At 50.4% G+C, this 23679-nt stretch overlaps 1 protein-coding gene across 1 annotated transcript in view; it reads right to left on the minus strand.

Annotated features, from left to right (window-relative positions):
• Nucleotides 1–1006: 1006 nt before the first annotated feature.
• IQSEC3 (IQ motif and Sec7 domain 3) overlaps nucleotides 1007–23679 on the minus strand; it is a 71112-nt gene continuing 48439 nt past the window's right edge. The window contains exons 3-5 of the mRNA XM_006092136.3: nucleotides 16420–16684; nucleotides 3201–4339; nucleotides 1007–1172 (exon numbers count right to left, since the gene is read on the minus strand). Of these exons, the coding sequence (XP_006092198.1) occupies nucleotides 1007–1172; nucleotides 3201–4339; nucleotides 16420–16684 (1570 nt within the window). The remainder of the gene's footprint in view (nucleotides 1173–3200; nucleotides 4340–16419; nucleotides 16685–23679) is intronic.

Genomic DNA, 23679 nt, shown 5'->3' on the forward strand with positions numbered 1-23679 from the left:
GCAGACCCTTGCTGCTCCAAGAGCAAGGACAAAAAGGAGAGGTTCTCCTAGCACCCCAGGGAAAAACTCCTGCTGACTGTACCCAAGGAGAAAGAGGGGAGGGAAGTGGGGGTGGCTCCCTATAGAATAATGACCTTCAAGAACATCTGAGCCTAAGGGGCCTAGTGGAAGAGAGAAGGAGCATCAGGGAGTGGGGGGGGGCCTGGAGCAGACTTCCTAGGACCTCACCCTCCCTTTGCCAGGGGAGGGGTGCTCCAGGGCCCTGCTCCTCAGCCCCAAGTAATGCCACCTCTGCCCTGCATCTCCAGAAGGGGAGCGAGTATGAAGAGACTCTTGCCCGTCCACACCAACAAAGCTGAGCACTGGCAAAAACAGCCCCTCACCTTACCCCCCATCTATTAGACTTTAAAGCAATTTTCTTTGTTGTGATTCGGGTGGTCAGTGTTTTCCTGCTCTAAAAACCCTCAGTCTAACCCCCCCTTTTTTTTCTGCCTCATGTTTGCCTCTACTGATATGAAAACGACCCTGGTTGGGGAGCAGACAGATGCTTATGGGGGGTCTGGGGTCTGAACAGGTGGCAGGGAGAGGGTGGGCTGAGGGCCTGTTCCCCAGGCCGAGATGGCCCCAGCACCGACAGCCCTCTTCTCTTCCAGGCTCATTCTTTTGCCCCTGAGGGTGGCAGAGAGGGTGGTCTTTTTATTACCCTTGACCATTTCTGTACCAATGGTACTCTGTGCACGATGTGCCCAATAAATAGAAGACTTTCTAGGGGAAACAGGCTGGTCAAAATGTGGAGACTGTCTAAAGGTCATGGATATTCTGGTTCCTGGGGCCAATCAGGAAGCTGCTAGGACTGGGGAGAGGATTTCTTGGAAATGACCAAGACTTCAGAGGTCCCTTTCTCTTCCCTGAGTCCTTCCCCAGCTGAGATTCCCCTACTCCTCTGGACATCCCAGCGGGGAGAAGGGGGGTGGAGTGGAGGGAGAGTGCCAGGAGGGCAGGGCACTCACTCTAGCACATCGTGGTTGAACTGCTTCTTGTTGTTGCCCAGGAACTCTCCAATCATTTGCCGGCTGAGGCCTTTACGCTGGAGCAGGAAATGGGCCACTCCGATGGGGGTATCAGGGATGAAGCCACGTGAGATCAGGAACTGGATGCCCTTGTCCGGGTTTCTGGGGTGTGGATGGGGGTGGGGAGAAGGAATAGAGAGTGAGCCAAGGCCATCCATGACTTCTTTTTCTGTTCTTCCAGCCAATTGAACCCAAAATAGTGCCTGGAGGTCCTTGGAAAGAATTCTCAGGAAATGCCAGGATCCCTTCCTCCACAGAGGGCTTCTCCATCAGAATCACCTTTCACCTGAACCTCACGCTCCTGAACCTCCCCACACAGGAGTGAAGGCAGTGTGGGGCAGGAAGCGGGGAGGGGAAGTCTGGCCAAGCAAAGTGAATTCCAGAGCAGGTGAAGAGGTGTCCTCTTTCTTTTGGCCTCACTCCCATGGATCTCATCCTGAGGTCCCCAAGGCCAGCCAAGAGGTCCCCAAAGTCCTTTCTGCCTGCATCCTGCTGTCTACATGCAGTACCCACCCTGGAATCTGAAGAGGATGAGATTGGGAAAGAGTAGTGAGATCTCCCCCACGCCCCCTCTTCCCTGTGGATGGTGGATACACAAAAATCCTGCTCCCCAGCATTTACTTTCTCAGGCTTGAGTCTATGTGTGGGTGCGGGTGCGGGTGTGGGTGTGGGTGCTGTGTCTTAAGGCAATTGTGCTCACAGTTTGGTCTGCAAATCCACGCTGCTCCCTGAACTGTTTTTTACTGGCCCAGGAGAATATAAGTACAGAAATAGAGGGTAAGCATTTAGAACCTTTTATAGCACTTTGACATTTTCAGGACAACCAAGCATGTGATTGTTTTTCTAGCAGTTCATTTTTATGGTAGTTTATAAAAGTATTGACCCACAACGTGTTGGGTAAAAACCCAAACTGGTCCTTCTCCACAGATAGTTTGAGAACCACTGTCTCGAGGGATCCAAGTATCTGTGTGAGCATTTGTGTGCATGCCGAAGTGATGCTGGGGTGTGTCCGGTGGAGGCTGCTCACCAGGACGGCAGCCTGAGGTAAAAGAAAAAGCAATGGGTTGGGAGTCAGACAGATCTGGCTTTACCTAAGCCTGCTGCTTACTAGCTGTGTCAGTGTGCAACTCACCTTACTCTGTGAGCCGGTTTCCTTTCTGTAAAATGGCATAACAATGTTCTCTCTAACACTGTTGGGAAGATTGCAGATGCTTTATGAATAGTAACTGTGCTCCCCAGGATATACGCTCCTGGAGACCAGGGGATGTCTTACTCGTTTTTGTGGTCATGGTGCCTGGCATTCAATAAATAATGCATGTGGGCAGGAGGGATGTTGTATTTCCTGGCTCAGGTCTTTGACGAAAGGGCCAAGTGGAGGGTGGAGATCAGTGCCTCATATACTTGAAATTTCCACGTGTGTGCCCTCTGCCTGCCACCAGCTCTGTACATTCTGGTTGCAAGAAAAGGTTGGGGGTTCTGGCTGTGGGCTCTGACAGTCAATTCTCTCCCTCCTTCCATTCCCCTTCTCTGTGTACTACACCCCTGCTTGCTCCGCATTCTCTTTCTGTCTCCCTCCACCCCGTTTGTCCCACACCCTCTTCCGCTTTCTACCTGTACTCCTTAAAGCAGGCCTCTTCTCTTTCCCCCACCCAGTCCCTCACTCACCTTTCCTCACTTTCTCCTTTGCTCACTGTCTGTTTCTCTCTTCATCAACCCCAGGGGATGCTGTGTGTCCCTAACTTCAGATCTTACCCGAGGGATTTCTGCTCAATCCTCATGTTACCCGTACTATTATTTACTTAATATTGTATTTTCTTTTAAAGTCTCTGACTTTTTGAACTCTAGCTTCATTTTAAGCAGTAACAGTGGTGAAAGCATGGGTTTGAGATGCTATTTTGTTCCTAATTTTTCTTAAAATAAATGAATAACAAGTAAAAGTAATATCTGTATTTGTACCCAGTATCTCAAGGAGCAGGCATGGCACCGATGCCATCTGGGAGGACACTGGATGACGTGCTAAATTACCCGGCACCCCGCTAATCCGTCTTCCCTCCCTCCAGGGCCCCTACTCCCCCCACCCCCCTCCCCACCCGAGGACGCATTGCAGCTCCAGAGCCGGAGCTCACTCACATGTTAAAGAGGTTGAGGCCGATGCGGTAGAGGCGTTTGCGCAGGGTGTCAGTGGAGAGCGTGGGTGACTTGCAGCTGGCAGGGTTCTCGCAGTGGTAGCGCGGCAGGCTCAGGATCATGGCCTGCAGGGCCTCCTTGGAGGCTGACGCCGCCGAGACTTCCGAGCCCGACTTGGCGGACGTGCTGCTGCTGCTCAGCTGCTCCGAGTTGTCGCCGGCCTCCGTCTCGGCCTCGGCCCGGGCCCCTTTCCCCACCTTCCCGGTCTCCTCCTCTCTCTCCTCTACCTGCGCGGCTGGGGCCTCCTCCACCATCGCATCCGCCGCCCCATCCTCTGCCTCAGGCGAGTTGGCGCGCAGGGTCTCCCCAACTCCCGCCTCTGCGCACGTGGTCTCGGCGGGCGCGTCTCCCTGGCCCGCGGCTGGGGTCACTGGAGCCTCCTGACCCCGGGCCTCGCCCAGCTCGGCTTGGCCCCGCAGGGACTCCGCTGGGGCCGGGGAAGTCTGTGCGCCCAGGCAGTTGGCTACTGACAGCGCGGTGGAGGAGGAGACGGAGATGTTCTGGTTGGCGATCTGCACCGTGACGTCCCGGAAAGCCATCATCAGGGTGCTGCTGTGGCCCTGGGGCAGGCCCGCGGCCTCGGCGGCCTCTTCCTCGGGCCCCGGGCAGGCGCTCTCCTGCTCCCGTATCTCCGCCTCCCGGCCGGGCTGCCCCGCGCCCGCGTGCAGGGCTTGGTGGATCTGGTAGGCGCCGCTCTCCTGCAGGGAGCACATGGTTTTGAGGCTCCAGGTGCTGAGGGCGTCGTCGATGGACTTGGCCAGGGACTGCACCTGCTCGGTGAAGGAGTCCTCCAGCTCGGTGAGCGTGCCCGCGAAGGTGGGCGGCAGGGAGGGCGAGCGCACCAGCGGCAGCCCCAAGAAGCCGTAGCCCTCCATGAGCGCCTTCTCGGCCGCCAGGCTCTCCGCGGTGGGGGCGCGCACCTTGCGCAGGGAGATACGCCGCGGCAGGCGGCTCTCCAGGAGCGAGTTGCGGATCTTCTCAAAGTTCTTGCTGAGCTGGTACTGGCGAAAGGCGGTTTGGATGGTGCAAGCGGCGCGCCGGGATACCAGGTGGCCCCCGTATTTGTGTTCTAGCATTTCAATCTGCAAGGACAGAGAGGAGGAAGAGCACGGTTAGGGAAGGGGTGTTACAGCCCTTCCAAAAGATGGGGCTGATGGCTGTCCATCAATGCAGGGAGTCGCCTGGCTAGGCTTTGCAGGGACCCAGACTGCACAACTGGGGGGACACTGAGGGGCTCAGGTCTGAAAACTAGCGTGTCAGCAGGAGATACCAGGTCCTTGGCAAGACCCTCAGGATGTAGGAATGGGTTCCAGGGCTTGGTAAGGTCTCAGGCAGGGGGGAGAGGCATTGCTGATTGTAGTAAGATATTGCCGGTTTGGGGGTGATTTTAAAATGTTCCTATCAGCCCTGGCCAGTGTTACTCCTCCACCTGCTAGGGTCGTGGGTTAGATCCCCCACGGGGTCGGGTGCATGCGGGAGGCAACCAATTGATGTGTCTCTCTCATGTCGACCTCTTTCTCTCTCTCTCACTCTCGCTCTCCCTCTCCCTCTTGCTCTCTCCCTCTCTCCTTCCCTTCCCTTCCACTCTCTCTCTCTAAAGAAAGAAAAAATAAATGGAAAAATATCCTTGGGTGAGGATTAACAAAATAAAATGTTCCTATCAGAGATGCATATGGAAGTATTCATGGGTGAAATGCATAATATCTTGAATTTGTATTAAAATACTCCATCAAAAAAGTGGAAGGGTTAGATGAAACAATATTAATAAAAATTGTTGAAGCTGGGTGATGGTTGTAAGGCAGTTTATTCTTTCTACTTTAGTGCACATTTAAAAATAATTTTTAAAAATTAAACAGAAATGCTTTAAAAATTTGCTGCTACCCTTGTTCTCTGCCCTCCCTCTCAGCATTCCTGTCATTGCATTGGGGCAGTCCCTCGGGCATCATAAGGGTTGGGATTGGGGTTTGATTATCTCTGTGTTCCCAGTACTCAGCCCAAGGGCTGGCACATAGTAGGTGCTGAATAAATGTTACTTTAATTACAAGGTTGATGGATGGGTGGAGGATGGAGGATGGATGGCTGTCTCAAGAGTGGGAGGCCCTCCAGGCTGCCCTGCTTTACAATTCCCGTCACCTCTGTGCTCATCAGTGGGAGCTGTACCACGAGGGCCCGGCTTGGTGGGGCTGCTGGTGGGGGCACACAGCCTCGTCTGGGTAGATCTGAACCCAGGAAAATGTCTGCCAAGGGGCCAATCTGTCCTACTTTACTTACATCCTCTCAGCTCCGACCCCAGTCTACGGTCTTTTCTACCCCTTAGGTTATGCTCTTACTTCTTTCTTATCAGAATTTCTCAGAAAAGGACTTGAAAGATATTCCCACTGAGATGTGAATGACCAGTAACATTTACTCATGCCCCTTCCTGGAGATTTTTGCATTTAAATAAGGGACAAGGACTATGTTAAGGGGATGGACAAATGGTAGCACTGTGGGCTCCAATCAGTCCTTAGGGAAGTTTAGAAAGTGAGAAAGTGTCCCGAGGCCCCGAAATTATGTCCTAGTCACAACCATATGCTCCACATACATAAAGTGTCATTCCTGAATTAAGAATCGGGATAGGTGGGCTGAGATAAACAACTTACGGCAAGAACAGCATTATCCCTCCCATGTCCCCCAGGACCAGGGGTGGGAGGGGTACAGGTAGGCCAAATTTCATTCCTCAATAGGAAGAATCATTCTACTCACTTCCTGCTCCACTCAACCGGCCAGGGACTGCAGCTGGCGTGATTGCCTCCCCATAACCCCAGCAGTCCTCTCTGTTCCCACCCTGTGGGTACCCCACAGCTGCACCAGTGGAGGCACCCTCCTGCCCTAGGAGACCTCACAGATATAATCCCAATCCTCTGGAACAGTCCCAGCTAAAATGAATGCCCTCAGTCCTGTCTTCAAGATTCTCTCCTAGTCCCACCACCCAGTGCCCTTACCTATCCTCAAACCTAGCGGCAGTGCCCTTTCCTGTCTCTCTCCCACATCCAACCCTCTTCTCTGAAGATAGTTGGAAAACTTCATATTAAGGTTTGGATGGCCCAAAGGCTTCCTATATGACTCCTCCCAGAAGTATTTGCATCTTATAAGGTACAAGAGCTTAACCAGAAGGCAGAAAGCTCTCCCAGTCCTCATGATCTTCATATTGTAGGGGCCTTCAATATGCTCTTTAAAAAATCATACTAAGTGTATTAGTTATCTATTGCTACATAGCAAGTTACCACTAATTTAGCAGCTTACAACACCCATTTATTTTCTCACAGTTCTGCATGTCAGTAGTCTGGGCACAGCTCAGCTGGGTTCTGTCCATAAGATCTCACCAGGCTGAAGCCAAAGTGTCAATCTCATGTAAGCTCAGAGTCCTCTTCCAAGCTCACTGTGTTGAAAGAATTCAGCTCCTTGAGATTTTGAGATTGAGGCCTCCATTATTAGAGGCTGCCTGCTGTTCTCAGCCACAGGGCCCTCTTCACAGCAGGGTTGTTTGCCCTGTCAAGGCCAATAGGAGAGAGTCTCTCTGAGGCTTCACCTTGTTTTAAGGGGTTCAACTGATCAGGTCAAGCCATCCAGGATGACTAACCTTTTGATGAACTCAGCACCAACAGATTGGTAACCTAATGATAGGAGTGGTCTCTCTCTCTCCATTCTCTAGTCCCACCCACACTGGTGGTGGGTGTTGTGCAGGATGTGTACACAAGGGGGTAGGAGTCTGGGGACCCTCTTAGAATTCTGCCACCATACCAATTGGACAGTTGCTTACTGGGTCTTGATCTGAGCATGACCTCATGTACACAGGAGCTCCAGAGACACACCTGCCTTCCAGGCATTCAGTTCCTGCTTTTGCAGAAATCGTGCCAGAAAGGAAAGAGTACTGTAGCTCAGCTGTTCTCCCTGCAGAACTCTAGCAAGTTTCCTGAGGCCTGGAATGTAGATTGGCCTTGGCTTAGGCAGGAAAGTCCTCCAAGGAGAAGTATAGAGTGAGGGGAACTGGCCACTTACCTGCCCCCTTCTCTCAATTTCTGTCTCCCTCTTACCCCTCCCCAAGCACCCCAAGAGAAACTGACACAATGTGGAAATTACACCTCTTTTCTACCTGGTCTATTCATTAGGGAAACCCCACACTCAAGAGCATTCATTTCAGGTTATGAGATGCTATTGACAATAGAGGGAAAGTATGAAATCCCATTGCCTGAAATGCTTCCAAAACAGTAAAGGGGTCCCATCCTCCTTGCATGGTATCAAGGAGGTAGGAGGCTGGCTGGGATGACCCTAGGACCGTGGTCTGCAAACTGCGGCTCGCAAGCCACATGCGGCTCTTTGGCCCCTTGAGTGTGGCTCTTCCTAAGCCTTAGGAGTACCCTAATTAAGTTAATAACAATGTACCTACCTATATAGTTTAAGTTTAAAAAATTTGGCTCTCAAAAGAAATTTCAATCGTTGTACTGTTGATATTTGGCTCTGTTGACTAATGAGTTTGCTGACCACTGCCCTAGGAGACTTCTACCAGCCACTGTCCACGCTTCATCAAAGTAGAGAAGAAAACCTGATTTTTAAATTCTTGAATCTGTTTCATCAAGTCCTCCACTAGATTATAAGCCTCATGAAGGCAGAAACTTTGCTTGCCATGTTCACTGCTCTATCCCCAATGCTTGGAGAATGCCCAATCCATAGTAGGACTTCAATCAATATTTATTGAATAAATTAAAGAATTAATTCCAAAGTTATCTTTGTGACTCTCCAAAACCCTCCTAATCTGCCCTGCAACTTTCCTCTCCTAGAACTGATGATCTCACCCTCTCTTGCCTCCTTTGTGCATTTACTTCATCCTCTAGGCTCTCTTTTACTTGTATTTCCCACCCTTACCCTTCCATTGCCCCTTTCCACCAGCCTACAGACTCCCAGATCTCCCCAGGCTAAAACACAATTCTGCTTGGCTCCCCTGCTCTGGGGCACTAGCTCAATCTCTTTTTATTTCCACCAAACCTCTTGGAGAACCAGTCTACACCCTCTGCCTCACTCTGTGAGCAGATGCCAAATTGCTGATCCAACCCTGTATGCCCTGGCTCCTTGCAGTCTGCCTCCTGCCCCCACCAGTCTTCTAAAATGATCTTTAGTGACTAAATCTAATGGCCCATCCTCAATCTTCCTCCTCCCTCTTTTCTGCAGCTCTTGATATTTTTATCACCCTGAAACTCTATCCTCAGCTCTCCTGTCTCTATAGAGCTCCTTAATCCTACATTTTGACCACCAAATCCCTAAGCGTGTTAGTTACAAGTCATATATGTGCCATCTTCTATTCCCCGGACACATTTTAATTATTTTTCTATGCACTTCTGGACATTTTCCATGATTTCTATGTTTCTATGTTGGAAGTCATTAGAGAAGCTCCTGGTAGTTGATAATTAACAAGTAATTAAGAGGGAAACCATCTCTGGCAGAGCCTTTGTGGCAACTCTAAAGATGTTCTGCAGGCTGTTCTTACCTCTTTCCTGAGCACCTCGTCCACACTACCATAACTTCACTCTACTTTAATGGATTGATGAGAAAGCTGTAGGGGATATACTCGGTCCCAGATCTACCTCTTCCCTGCTGGTTGACTTTGGACATGTTTCTGTCTCTCAGTTTTCTTAGCTGTTAAATAAGGCTGATCCTGCTGACTCTGTTGCTTGTTGTGAGGCTTAAGTTATTTCACATAGCACATGGCACATAATAGGTGATCAGTAAGTGGTAGCTATCTGATGATGACAATGATGATTATGAGTGACTCTCAAATCTCTGTTCTTAGCCTTCATCCTGCATTTCCAACAGCCCATGGGTCCCCTATCCACCTATTCAAAGCCATTGTCTTTCCCCACCTTCCCCAAACCAGCTTTCAATGACTTCCTTATTTGCCTAACAGCACCTTGGCTATATACCATCCAGTTGGGAAACCTTTCATTTGTCCTTGGGTCCTCCTTTGCCCCATCCTCCACATATATCAGCCTCAAAGTTCTATAGCCACACCCTCTCCCAATATCTTTTGCAATCACCTTGACCTTTCCACCAGACTGGTGTCATGTGGGCTTTCTTTGACTCCCCACCTGGACCACTCCAGCAGTCTCCTCACTGCCTCCCTGCTTCCTCCTCATCCCCACTATCTACCTTACACCCAATTGTCCTGATCACTGCTCTCAAAAAGCAGGTATAAACACAGGCTTTCTGTTGCTTGAGACCAGTGCCCAAAAGAAGTATAAATGCTTCCCCCTGACAATCTGGCCCAGCCTACCTCTCAGAGTCTACTACACGGAGTCCATGTACACAGCAATTCCCCTCTGCTCAGCTCTCTCGCTCTGAGCATTTGCTCAGCAATGTTCTCCCCACCCTCAAATCCTACTCTTGTCCCCTTCCCTCCAGGTAAAACTTGGCTCCTTTCTTTAATACCTACCTCCAGTGTGCCTTATTCACAAAGCCTTTTCAGTCCCCCAATAGACCAGGTCTCTCTGCCTTGGGTCCCATGGAGAATGTTTTTTTTCCATTAATCTTTGTGATATTTGCCCAATCCCTCCTTTTCTCCCCCAAACTCCAACAGAGCATATGTTATTCGAGGCCTCACCCATGTATTGCACCCGGCACAGAGCCTGGCATGGAACAACCCTCACTGTCATGTTTAAATTCAGTTGTTGGCTCTTCTCCATTTGTTCTAATGTATTGAATGCAACCATCTCCCATTTATTCCAGCTTTGTGCCTGCTGCACCCTCCAGCCTGCATGTCTCCCCACTACTTCCTTTCCCCACCCTCAATGCTCTCTCTGCACCTACAGACTGGACCTACAGTCTCTGCATCCCTGGTGCCCAGCGCTGAGCCAGGGCCATGGTTGGGACTTAATAAATGTTTGCAGACATGAACTAAACTGAACTCTCTCTTATGTCCCAGGGGAAATAAAAATCCAGGCTCTCTTCCAGGTTTGGGCTTGGAGTCAAATGCTACACACCGCCCCCCACCTCGCGCTTCCCATAGGGATTGGGGTCTTGACAGTGCCTTAAGTCAGTGCCACCCACCCTAACCCTATTCTTAAGCAGGGCCAGGCCAGAGAGTTGAGAGATAGATGTGGGAGGGAGGGGCCTCTGGGCCAAGGAGCAGCTCTGCTCACTTCCCTCTAAACCCCTTGAATCATGGGTAATTGTGGCCTTCCTTCATCCCAAGAGAGCAATCTCTCTGCCTCTGCCAGAAGCAGCATTGGAGGGGGCTCTGGGCTCAGACTCTCTAATGAGCCTCTCAGTGTTAATTAGAACATGCTTCTTCTTTTCAGGTTGCTACTGAGAGATGGCCGCCAAGTCAGGGTGGGGAAGGAAGCAGCTAGCTAGAGAGCCACTGTGCTGAGGAACGTGGGGGAGGGAGGTGGGGATGGGGATGGGGGTGCTTTCTTCTGATGTGAGCAAGGATTTCCTCTGATCCAAGATTTCTCAATTGAGAACATTGAGACATTACATGGAATAAGCCTGCAGGACTTGGCAAAGCAAACCTTACTGAGGCTGAGGAGCAGAGTCGGGGGAGGGCAGAGGAACCTAGGAGATGCTCGGGGCAGCCCAGGAGAGGTCGGCCTGACTGGGAAGGATGTGGCCCCTGTGTCTTCTCTGTGTGCTCATCCCCCTGCCCACTGCCCAAAATACAGAAATGCTCAACATGGCAGGGCACTGAGACCTGTCCACCAGCAGGGCCACCCTTGCGGACCTTCCCTGATTACAATCCGGTAGGGGTAGTGGGCGCTGCAGCTCAGCTACTTCTAGGTCACAGACGCCCTCAGATGAGCTGCTTTGAACCCCAGCTGGGCTGCTGTCCTCTTCGGTGCTCCCACAGTGCACTGGGTGCCACTTCCACGGAACTATCCTTCACTGTAACAGGAAATAGTGGCAGGTGCTGGGTTAAATTCCTAGATTGTGAAGTTCAAGTCGTGGCTGCACGAGGGATGACCCATACCTGGGATGTATCCTCAGGCAAGTTACTTTCTATCACTAAGCCTTAGTCTTCTTCTTAGATGGGGGGAGTAATAGTACCTCACTCACTGGGATATGGTGCAGAGCTGAGGACATATTGCATGGGAAATGCCTAGTACTATGCCCAACACATAGTGCCCTTCATGCCAGCTAGTACTGGTTACATGTCAGTGCCCACCACTAGATTATGGGCTCCCTGAGCACAGGGACTGTGTCTTTTGCATCGTGGTGTCCCCAGGCCTCTCACAGGCCTGGACAGAGCAGCTGCACTGAATGCAATTGAGCGGAGGGAACCCTGATGTGCCTCGCCATCAGCCGGTCCCCTGGGTCCCCCCCCCTCATTCCCATGGTAGAGCTGTCACCTTCAGAGTGAGCAGGTCCTCAGATACATCTGGTAAACCCCTCCTTTCACATCATAGTTATAAGATGAAATGAGGAAACTGAGGCCCAGAGAATTGGAAGCCAGCACTTCTCCCCTTGAGAGTTATCCCATAGTGAGGCCAGACCCTGAGCCTTGGGTATAGGGCACCCACTGGGGAAGGGGCTGCTTTCCAGAAGAGACATGGCTCCCATCCAGGACCCTAATTTGGGGAACAGGACATGGATGCCGCTGACTACAGCTCCATGGCCCTGGTTGGACAGCACAGAGAGCTATGTGATACGGACATCTGAGATGGGCTCCAACAGTGGCAGGAACAGGATGCAACTCTCTAGAGAGCCTCAGTGAATTTGGAAATCACCACAGCCACTTTCCTAAAAGGCCCCCCAAAGCGACCTGCATGTCCCTCAAGGTCGTAGTTCCAAGGTTCATTGTGAGGGAAGTGAGCGAGGGGAGAGGGAGCAGAGGACGAGAGAAGCTTGCAGGAGGGCCTGCTCCCTGTGTGACTATGGGGAAGGTACTGGGAGGCGGGAAGAGTGGGAAGCCTGGGGCAGGCCTCATTCACGTATTCCTCCAATACTGAGCATTTCCTAGGCACCAGAGACTGTGCTGAGTGTAGGAAAACAATGGTGGGAAAGAGCAGGGCAGCACCTAGTGCCCCGCTCTAGGGAGTGTTTGCTCCTCACACAGACTATGAAGTGAATAGCACCCCTGGAGGTGTTCAGTGCACAAGCTGCTGAACTCCGTGATAACCCTGAGGATGACATAGTCCTTGCCCTAGAGTGGGACAGCCACCAGACAGTGCCGCGCCAGCAGTGGGGCACCCAATGAAAGCACACAGCCAGGCTCGGGGAGCAGGGCTGAGACCTGAAGTGTGAGGAGAGATCACCCGGGTGAGGGTGACTGGGGGACAGGTGGGGAGTATTCCCAGCAAACAAAATATGTGAAGGCCCAAAGGCAAAGGATGGCATGGAGACAGAGAAAGGTACACAGGAATGGCTGGAACCCTGAGTGGGCCAGGACATGGAGTGATAGAAGAGCCTGGAGAAGAGTTTGCCCTACATGTATGAGGGGCCATGGAAGTACCATGGGGGGAGTACGATGATCTTCATAAGGAGGACTCAGCTGCAGTGTGGAGATAGGTTGGGAGAGGCACAGCCTTCAGGGAGCTCTGTGGGGGGTTGTCCAGGGGTGCAGGCCAGAGATGGTAGTGGGCTGGCCTAGAGTAGAGGCAGGAGGTGGCAGGAGAGGGTGGGATTTGGAAAATAGTTGAGAGGTAGCATCAGTGGGGTGTGGGGTTGAAGCAGATGCAGGGGAGAGAGAGGAGCCACGGAAAGTGACTGGGATTCTAGCCTGGCTGATGGAGTAGGGCTGGCAGGTTTGGGGCCTGGGGGAATGATGCTTGTCCAAGATTCCTTCCAGCCCAAGAACTATAGGATTTGTGTGACTGGTGCAAATCATGGGATCAGAATACTAAAACCAAGATCTCAAAGAAAACTAGAGTCAGGTCCTGGCTGAAGGCTTCATGCCCATCCCCATCCCCCTTCAGGTCACTGAGTTATCATTTTCCCCTTTTCATCTTTCCAGGATCTTCTTCATCCGGGCACCATGTCCAGCACTGGGGATATAAGTCAGGTGCCCTGTTTCTGAGAGGGAGTCAAGTAAACAGGAAACGATGATATAGGGCGGAACAGCTATGACAGGGAACCCCTGGCTATGGGAGCGCTGAGAAGGGGCATCCAGTGCAGTGTCGGGAGGGCAGGGAGAGCTTCCAGGGGGAGAAGGAGCACGGAAAGTGAGTCCCAAAGCAAGAGGAGGAGTGGTGGAGGCCCAGTGCAGGAGTGTGGAGGGAGTAGGAGCATCAGCAGTGGAGGCAAAGGGAACAGCAGGTACAAAGCCCCAAAGAGATGTGAGGCAATGAGGCCAGAGAAGTTAAGGAACTTTTCCAAGGTCACATAGTTCATTTGCAGAAGAGAGAGGAGCAGAGTTCAGTCTCTAGTAAATGTGTGCCATGTTTTTAATCACTTTGCTCTAGCCTGTCAATCCCTTTCGCTCCTTTCTCCTACCTCCAGATATGCTTGGCCCAGAGAGACCTGAGCCAGGGGAGGAGAGCTCCTTCCCAGGGCTGGGTCCACCTAGCATGAGGATCCTGTCACCTCTACTAACCCTCACCTTTCCTGCCCCACTCCTGCTGGCCTAATGTGCAAGCCCATCTATTAGAATTATGTCATGTCCACTATAAAATGTGTCCATGGGTCCTAGCTGGATTTGCTCAGTGGACAGAGCGTCGAACTGTGGACTAAAGGGTCCCAGGTTCGATTCTGGTCAAGGGCACATGCCCAGGTTGCAGGCTCGATCCCCAGTTGGGGGCGTGCAGGAAGCAGCCAATCAATGATTCTCTCTCATCATTGATATTTCTATCTCTCCCTCTCCCTTCCTCTCTGAAATCAATAAAAATATATTTTTAAAAATGTGTCCATGGTACTAATCAGAACCTGTGCACTCTATCTCCCACCTCGTCATCAGCATTAAAGGAATTCTCCTGCCCAAGCTGAAGCATGAGTTTTCTGTGCTGTTATTAACTGGACACTCCTTAAGTTGAACTGTAATCTCTTTGTGGAGAGACCATGTTTCTTTTCTTTTCGTACCCTCCTTCCTTGTTGCTTTGCACATCATAGTTATTAAAAAATATTCACTCAGTGGGCCCTTACTATGTCTAAGACATGCTGCTAGATGCTAGGGGGAGGGTAAAAAGATGAATAAGAGATGGTCTCTGTGCCCAAGGAGCAGAGTCACGGGGAATTGAGAGGACTCCCTCATCCGGGCCAACTGGCCACTCCCATCACCCCGTGGTGTTCCGATGGGCTGTGCTCCAGCCACTGCACGGGCTCACTACCTCACAAGCAAGACATTCTGAGTTTGTAACAGCTCTAGTTGTTAATTAAGCTAAAATCTTCCTCTCCTATAGCTTTCATACATTAGTACCACTAGTTTTGCCTAGAATGACAGAAAATACATCTAATCCCTTTATCACATGCCAGATCTTCCATACTTAAAGCTTGTCTTCATGTCTACAGTTTCACCATATGTCTCCAGCCAATACTGGAGAATCCTACAGAATTCTCATTTCCCCATTAAACGAAGCCCCAAAGCCAAGCACTGGCTCCAGACAGGCCCAAGCAGTAGCCACTGTGGGGCTCCGCGGCTGCTCCCTATTCTGGGGCCTTGCCTACCCTCCTGTGAAGGCTGCTGTGCTCACTTCTTTGGCAGCTGCTTCACCATCTGTTGACTCATCTTAAGCTTTCAGTGAACTGAAGCCCTAAGGCCTTTCTCTAGGACCAAGCCTGCCCATCTTATACTAGTGCTGTGGGCTTTACAAAGCGAAGAGCAGAACTTTCGATTTTTTTCTATTTAATTTGACTTATTTCACATAAACCATCTTTCTATCCTGGATTCTATCATCAAGGTATTAGCTGTCCCCTATTAGCTGTGTCATCAGAAAGTTCTGCCTCGTTACAATGATTGAACCAGACAGGACCAAGGATAGCGCCCCACTCACCTTGGAATTGGCACTGATGGAAAATAAACGGTTTTGAGAATTCTGTTTGAGAACAACCCACCTGATTATATTGTGATCTAATCTACTTTCTATCATGTCTGCATAGCTATAATAAGAGATTTTATCAAATACCATTTGAGAGCCAGGTGCACCGAACTGCAGCTGGCCCCGGTCCAGGACAATAGCTTTGCACTGATGCCTAAAGAAAGACATAGGTTGGTTTCGCTTGATTCGGTTTTATTGACCTTTCTATTAGCTTCCTTTCCTGAGACTCACCTTGTCCACTGTATTAAAGATTGGTTCTTTAGGACCTACTCATTTCAGAGCAAAAGGGACCTTGGAGATGATTCAAGATCTGATTCCCAATTTTGCTGATGAGAAACCAATACCCAGAGTGCTTAACTGGCATTCCTGAAGTCACAGCATTACTAGAGCAAGAACAAGGCATAGCAACATCAAGTCATAATGTCTTTCTCTAAGCACATTCATACACGTGTGCATATGGACACACATACACACACACACACACACATACGTACATACACACATACTTATAGATCTCCCTTCAGGTCTCTTAATTGTCCACCAATAAAAACTGTGGCATTATCATTTAGGGGTTCAGCTGGGACCCCATAACTGATGACTTTCTCCTCCTGCTTCACAGAACAGAAGATAAGGCCTAGAATTCCTCAAAGGGACTTGTTCTCTAGCAGGGAAGCTGTGGACTTCCCCCAACCTGGGTTTACCTTGGGAATCCTCACTCTACCAGGAGACCACTGTCTTTGAACTTCATTTGAGCCTGTGTGTGCCTAGGCATGGGATTGCCCTTTGAGTGGGCATATAAGCTGGGCTATCTCTTCTAAGTAGTGAGTGGAGGTGGGGCTTCCCCAGAGAACAATAGGGCACTTGCCTAATGCTGTGTGGGGCAGTTTAGGCTTCCTCCATATGGTGAGAGGAGCAGAGCCCTGGACACACTGCCTAAGGGCCTGGCATTGCAAGGGTGTGACCCTACCATGTGGAGGCTGGTTACATTGGAGACTGGGCTGCGGGGAAGGGCAGATTACTTAGCTCTTTTTGAGAGAACTCGTGGCAAAAAAGATGCAGTTGCAGCAAAGGTGGGCCCAGATGGGGAGATCCCTGGTACCCTGGACAGCTCCCAAAGGCAGGGCCCCTTCACCACCCTTCCCACCCCCCTTAGAGGCCCTGGGTACCTGTTTATTCTTTAGGTCAAGGGAGAGTTCGTAATCGGAGGCAGCAGGGGCGTGGGAGCAGAGCGCTGTCGCCAGGGCAGGCTGCTGCCGGCCAGGGGAGGCCCCGCGGTGGGGGCCAGCCCTTGGGGAGGCACCCCCCGCCCCTGGCCTCTCCTCCTCCTCCTGCAGCTCCTGGGCTTGAGCCTTCGGGGCATGGGCACTGGGTCTGCCGGCTGCCACCACGGAGTCCTCCATGCCCCCACTGGCCTGGGCACAGGAGCCGTCACTGTGAACAAAAGGCAACGGTGCTCGGTTGGCGGAGAGTGGGACAGGGTGCATGTGGGTGCAGGGGTGGGGGGAGAACCTGGGCAGTCTGGCAGCAATGGGCCTTTCTAGTGGTGAGGGCTGGTGGAGATGTCTCCTGCAGTCCCCTCTGGGGAGGGGCTATCTTGGCAGGGAATAGCCCCAGGCAAGGAGGAGGACCTAAACTTGAGGAGGGTGTCCCACATCGAGGAAAGAAGCAGCTATGGCCAGAGCTCATGAACCTCTACTTAGGAGCAGTAGCGCAGCGTGGCAAAGAGTAGATTGCCTGGGTTAAAATGTGGGCTCTGCCTCTTAGTAGCTAGTGGGTCTCTGAGCAGATTACTTAACCTCACTGTACCTATTTCCCCATCTATAAAATGGGCATAATAATGGTATCTACTTCATAGGAATGTTGGAAGGCTTAAGTTAGTTAAAATTCTTAAAACAGTGCTTGGTTCATGGTAATTGTTGTGTAAGTGTTAGCTATCATAGTTATCAGATACTTGGCTTAGATAGTGAGGAGAAAGCTGGCCCACACTGGACCAACTCCCTCTTTTGTCCAAAACGAGTCTGGGGAAGGAGTCATGCTTACAGGCCTGGCTAGGGCAAAAGCCCCTTCAGGGCAGGTGGGTGCCAGCTTTTCTGGGCTGTATCTGTGAAGAGGAGGGTTCTTGCCCTGCTGGGTTTGGGAAGCATCTGTTCTCTGGGTCCCTCCTCTTCTCCCGTGAAGCCACCAAACAGGCTGAGCTGTAGCTGCTGCCTGCCTGCCCACTATAAGAAGACACCTGCTAGCTGGACAGCCACACCCCAGCCTGCCCTGGAGTGTTAATGCAGTTAGGTTTCTCCCTTCCCCAGTCAGCCTCCACGTTCTTCCCTTCCCTCAAGGCCCAGTGCTAAGTCACCTCCTGCATGAAGCCTTCCCAGGTGACTCCAGCTTTCACTGCCCTATCTGCTGGAATACTAGGAGCTGTGCTTAGAGAGTCAGTGTCTATTTCACAGAGGAGGAGAGGTATCATGGCTCACAGTATGGGCTCAAATCCAAGCTCTTCCACTGTGTGGCTTTGGTCAAGTTGCTTTTTCTTATCTGTGTAGTGGAGATACTAGTACCTAGCTTACTGAGTTATTGGGGGTGGGTGTAAAGGAGTCAGTATATGAAAGGTGTTTAGCACAGTTCCTGGCAGAGTAAGTGTTCAATAAACATCAACTCCTGTTTTCCCCATCTGTCCCTTCCCACAGGCCAGGACCTATATTCCACCTGGTTCTCTTCCCGCACTTAGTTCTGGGCAAAGGATGAGTGCTCAATAAATATTTGCTGATTATAGAATTAAAGAGAATCCAAGGACCAGAGGATGACCTCTGCAGTGGACAGTGACAGAAGGCCAGGACTGAATGGGACCCTCAGGTCATCTAGTTCACTCTTCCAGTCTCCCTTTTTCACAGATGAGGAGCAGGGGCCCAGGGAGGTGGCATGAGCCTAATTAGAGAGCTAGGCAACATCAGGACTTGCTTATTTCCTCCATGGCTTTGCCTCCATCTAAAATGCCCCAAATCGTACCAGAGAGGAGACCTCTTCCTGTTGCCTCCACCCAGTGTTGGAGCCTCCTGGTGCTAAGAATAACCAGGGGCAGAGTGAAGAAGCCTCTCTTCACTAAACCTCCATCTGTCCTCTCAGCATCCCCCAGATAAAGGAGAGCTCATTGGCCTGCCCTGGAACCAGGAACCTCAAACTCCCTAAGGTACCCTTCTTTGCTACTGTGCATTCCTTTGCTCTGTCAATTCTTGTGGGCCACCAATGAAGCTACACAGTTGGATGAGCTCTAGATATCTGATACGGTTTTCTTTTTAATTAGTATCACCAGGAGGTTCTTTTAAAGCTCTGACTTCAACTCCTCTTGCTTAAAGTATATGCCCGTTCTTCCTTCAGGGCACATGGAAACAGCCCTTTCCCTCTGTGAGCACAGCCTGCCTCCAGGTTCTGGAGGGCAACATTCAGTCTCCTCCATCTCCTCTACCAACATCCATCTCCCCCACGACTGTCCTTGGAACTGACAGCCAAGGTCTCTCCACCCCAAAAGGTTTCAACTCTTTAGAGACTGGTGGCTACGCAGGGCTACAGATATCTTTAAAACTAGCCCTTTGTTTTGTCTGATTGCTAGAGTGTGCTTGGCAAGAGGTTCTGCGGAGTTGATGCCACTCAATAGCAGGCCTCAACCAGCAACACTAGGGGCTGGTAGATAAATATACCAGCTTCCTCCTCCCTTGGGCTAACCAACTCTGAGGCGCATTCCATGCCATCTCCCCAAAGTGCCCAGTGCAATGGAGCTCTGGTTGGCCAAAGCAATGATCTAATCATTTAATGAATTTGTTTCCTTCTTTTCTGTGTCTCATTCCCAACTCTCCTATTGACACATTATAAAGTTACCTTGCCCCAAATAAACGACTTATGTTAAAACAAAACAAAATTTTGAAATAGCCTTCGGTGTGGGCCACCCCTCTGGATATAGACAAGGGCTCTGAGGCCTTCTCACCTGAACTCATTCACAGGGCCTAGGAGTTAGGCTGCCCCCACTGCCATCTCCAGCACATACACATGTGCACAGATGCATGTGTGTGTGCATGCGTGCACTCATGTGTGTGCGTGCACTCATGTGTGTGCGTACACACACACAAACTCGTGTACACACAATGTTTCTAAATAGCTGTGAGGCTTTGAGTAATTCATGTCCTCCTCCTGGGTCAGTTTCTTCACCAGTCACATGAGGGGAGTTTACTCCTCTCTCAGGACCTTCCAGCTCAGACATTTGGGAGCTTGGGTTGCAGTGCCGAGACCTGTCCAGCCAGGCCCACCAATTCTAAGGTTCCAGGCTCTCTAGCTGGTAGAACCAACTCCCACCTATGTGCACAGGGACCTAAGAGACTGTGTTCCTCACAGGTATATGACTAAGAGTGTAGAAAGAGGACCCTGTCCTTGCCTTCCTTCCTTAAACTTCTCCACAGGCTTGTGTGGTAGAAGGTGAGTATGGAAACCCAGGACTGCTGTCATCAGTATGTATGGCAAAGTTTAAGGTTATATAATGGAAGGCAAAGAACATTGGCTTTGATTTCATGAAGACCTGGGGTAGAACCCTGGTCTGCTACTTACTACATGACCTTGAGCAAGTTATCTAACCTCCTCATCTACAAAATGGGCATCAAGATTTCTGTGAGAAATAAATATAGTTTGCAAGGCACCTAGTACAGTGCCTGGCACACAGTAGTCCTTGATAAGTGGTAATGGCAGTGGTAGTTGTATTCTGAGCTGGAACCCTCCAGCATGGAATCTCAAAAGAATCCCAGAAAAATAGCATGAGAATTCCTAAGTGGAAAGGGTTCTCAACATTTAGTCTACCTGTCAACTTTCATGAAACAGAAACAATAGAATTCGTGTGTTTTTTATCACACCTCCTGGCCTTTCCCAGCCCTCCAGACTAACTCCCAGGGTGTTTAGGGAGATGACTGAAGATGGGCTGGCTTCCTTGAGGCTTCCTCCCACCTCTGTTCTCCATCCATGGGAGCAACAACATAGTGAAGGGCCTTGCTCTGGAATGTCACCAAGTCATGGGACCCATAGAAACCCCATGGCCTCTGAGGAATCTGTCTGTATTCACCACCTATAGGTCATCCCTTTAACTGTAGCCACCACAGTGTGGGCATCCCCTAGGGGGGCATTTGCCCAGTGCCTATTGTGTGGATTTGTGTTTTGGTCACTTTATCAAAGAGCAGTGGAGGCCTGAGTGTTCAGTACCTCTATTTAAAGACTGAGCATCAGTAGAATGTTCCCAGCCTCTATTTCCCTCTCTGCACTCCACCTATAAAAATAGTACAAGGAAAGAGGTTTTAATCTTAATCTTAGGCTGTCATAGCTGGAAGGACTATCCTTCAATCCATAGTCTCTTATGGAATTGGTAGCCCATTGTTCCAGCTCCTGGAACATCATTCCTCCCAAGACCCAGTCTGTGTGTCCCTTAAGCTTCCAGAGTTTGCTGGGCTGATCTCACATCATGAAGCTGCCATCCCAATGGGTCAGATTCCAGGCAATCTGGCACTTGAACAATTATCATTTGGAATTTACTCTGTGACCTGCATAGCTTCTTGCAGCCCCTCCCTTGAGCTGCTGGAGGATGATCCTGGTGATCATAGCTGTCTTGGGCTCCATGTCCATCTCCAGAAACAGAATCTTTGAATGGCAGCCCACTAGCCTGGGGACACTTAAGGTCACTGCTGACATATGGGGGATGCTAGTCACAAGAGTCTTCCCTGGGCGAAGGCACCCATTTGAGAAGGTGAAAAGTAGAATGTGAATGGCACCAAAGTGAGAGGTTCTTAGAAGGCTTTGGTTGTGCCCACATGATATTAGCCTGATACATATACAGGAGTCCAGACTATCCATGGAGGTTATTCTATGCATGAGAACATCGGATTTGAGTGTGGGCAATGAAAGTCTTTGAGAAACTGAGAAAACAAGAGTTGCTCAGAAAAATATGTACGTTGGAGCTGAACCCAGGAAGGGCCACTCATGTGGAAAGCCAGCTCGTGTTCAGAAGGATGCTGGGTGCCTGCTGAGCACGCTAGTCCTAGCGCATATGCAACTGCCCTGGGGCTCCAGTGACCACTCCAGCCTATCTATCATGTCTGCTACCATAGTTGACTTCCTACAATGCAGATGCTTTGATATCAATTCTCTGTTCAAAACCCATCTGAGACTTTCCAGTGCAGTACTGCTGGGATAAAGTCCACCTGTGCGGCACTCAGGAGCATTCATGATCTTATCACAACCTCCCTTTCCAGCCTTATCTCCACTGAGTGACTAACCACTCTGTCCACACTGAAACTCTCCCCAAATCTGCCAAGCCCTCTCAGACCACCATGCCCCTCACATGACTTCCTTCTGCTTGAAATGCCTTCTCCTCTTCATGCTCTTACCCTTCCATCTACTCCTTTCTTTGACTCCGACTCATTCATTGCCCCCAGAAAGAATCCATCCACCCTCTAGTGTGTTCTAATAATTCTAGGCACTTGCCTCTATTCCAGCAACAACCACTTCACACTCTAATTTTTCAATGAAGTGCCTGTCTTTCTCCTCCACTAGACTGTGCCATACACATCTTTTTCTCACAGGTGCTTATCACAGTGGGCTGGCTCATGAAGCATGCTTAATAAATGTTAAATGAAAGGATGGATGATATGTGGGTGGATGAATATCATTTAATCTGTAGTACTTTCCCAAGGGCAGAGCTACTGGGTTGGGTTTGGTGATGCACCACCCAGACCCTCCTTCAAAGAATGACTTCCTTACTCAGCTACAAAAAAAAGAATGAAATCTAAAGAACAAAATAAATGAACAAATAGAAGTGACTTCCTGTTCGGCTTTGGGAGTGCTGCTGGAGCCTGCCTTCAGTAGTCAGCCCCATCTGCTACTTCAGGACTGTCTCAGCTACAGAGAGCTACTTGGCCCAAAGTCACGTCCAGGGCTGTCTGCCTTTAATGACTAATTGAGGTGGTGATATAAAGGCTCAGCCATTGCGACCCAACATGGAGTAAGTTGATAGGTTGTTCTTGTTCCAGAGCTCGCGGAGGATTGGCCACGTCTTCTGTTGCACCTCCGTTGCATTTGCCTTCTCCCTTTGCCCCACGCTGTGTTCCTCCCCGCCCTTCCATGGGTGTTGATCCCAAGTGCATCCCCTAGTAATCATTCGGCACCCTGAGCTCAGAGTCGGCTTCCTGAAGAACCCAGTCAGTGACGGATACCGAGCTTTTCATTTCCTTCCTTTTCCTCAACAGCAGGATTACCCTGGTCTCTCTACCCCCAGATCTGTGAACATTTTTGGGTTCACATACCTTTGGTAAGTACTCTGGGCTCTCTTCCCAGAAAAGTGCACATTATTTCATACATGCCAAATTTTACCTCCACGATCAGAGGCCTTGCAGACTCCGTGGACCCAGGCTAAAAACACTATTCTGAAGAGATGATCATGGATGATCTTCCATATGCTGAGGACAGTGCCAAGGGCTGCAGGCAGCTCTGCCCATACAAAGAAAATGTTTGTACCACACACCACAGAGCTTTCAGACACAGGCCACTGTTGTCCTCAACCCTGAGGGAATCCTCGTTCACAAGTAAGAAAACTTGAGTGGCAGGAGGCCCCTGGCTCTGCAACTTACTGACTGGGTGACCTTGTGCAAGATACCTTCCTTTTCTGCTCTGCAGTTTTCTCATTTGCAACATGGGGATGTAAATATCTCTCTTCCAAAAGAGTGATGAAGGGAAATGACTTCCTAGATTGGCATGTGGGCCACCAGGGGAAATGGAGCCTTTCTGTCAGAGGAATGAGGGAGAAGGAGGGCATCTGCCAGGAAGCTGAGTCCCTGCGAGGAGCTGGAGGGGCCGGAACTGAAGGGCTGTGTGAGGGCGAGGAGAGGGTCTGGGCTCTGCTTGGAGAGAAGGTGTCAGGGGCGGGGGCGCCCAGCCTCAGGCTTCCATACCAGAGGCTGGCTTGGGTGGTGGTGGCCCTGGGCACGAAGGTGGAGAAAGGAATGAGGAGGACTATAGGCCCAGTTCTGAGGCTTGTTGGTACTGATGGTGGTGGGCAGGATGTGGGCTGCTTTCCCATGGGCGCAGTGGCTAGAACAGTAATTACTTGCTATGGTGTTTTGAAGGCCACAGGCCTCCTCAGGCTGGAAGATTCCCCCACACTAGATTATCCCAGACTCGGCCAGCTCCTCTTAAAGCTCTTCCGGGATGAAGAAACAAGGCATTTTCCAGACAAAAAGCTAGTAACATGCCTCACATCTTGAGATTTTTTAGCCTTTACTAAAACACGACTTTCTCTCCTTTGTCCGAATCAATTAAGTGATCATAGGTGGTCAGAATAAGGGAACAAGGGAAGCCAGGTACCCTTCGAGGTTCAGGTGGTACTGGGGAGGGTTGAGGTGAACCGA

Source organism: Myotis lucifugus, unplaced genomic scaffold (assembly GCF_000147115.1).
Source record: "Myotis lucifugus unplaced genomic scaffold, Myoluc2.0 scaffold_98, whole genome shotgun sequence".
NCBI lineage: Eukaryota > Metazoa > Chordata > Mammalia > Chiroptera > Vespertilionidae > Myotis > Myotis lucifugus.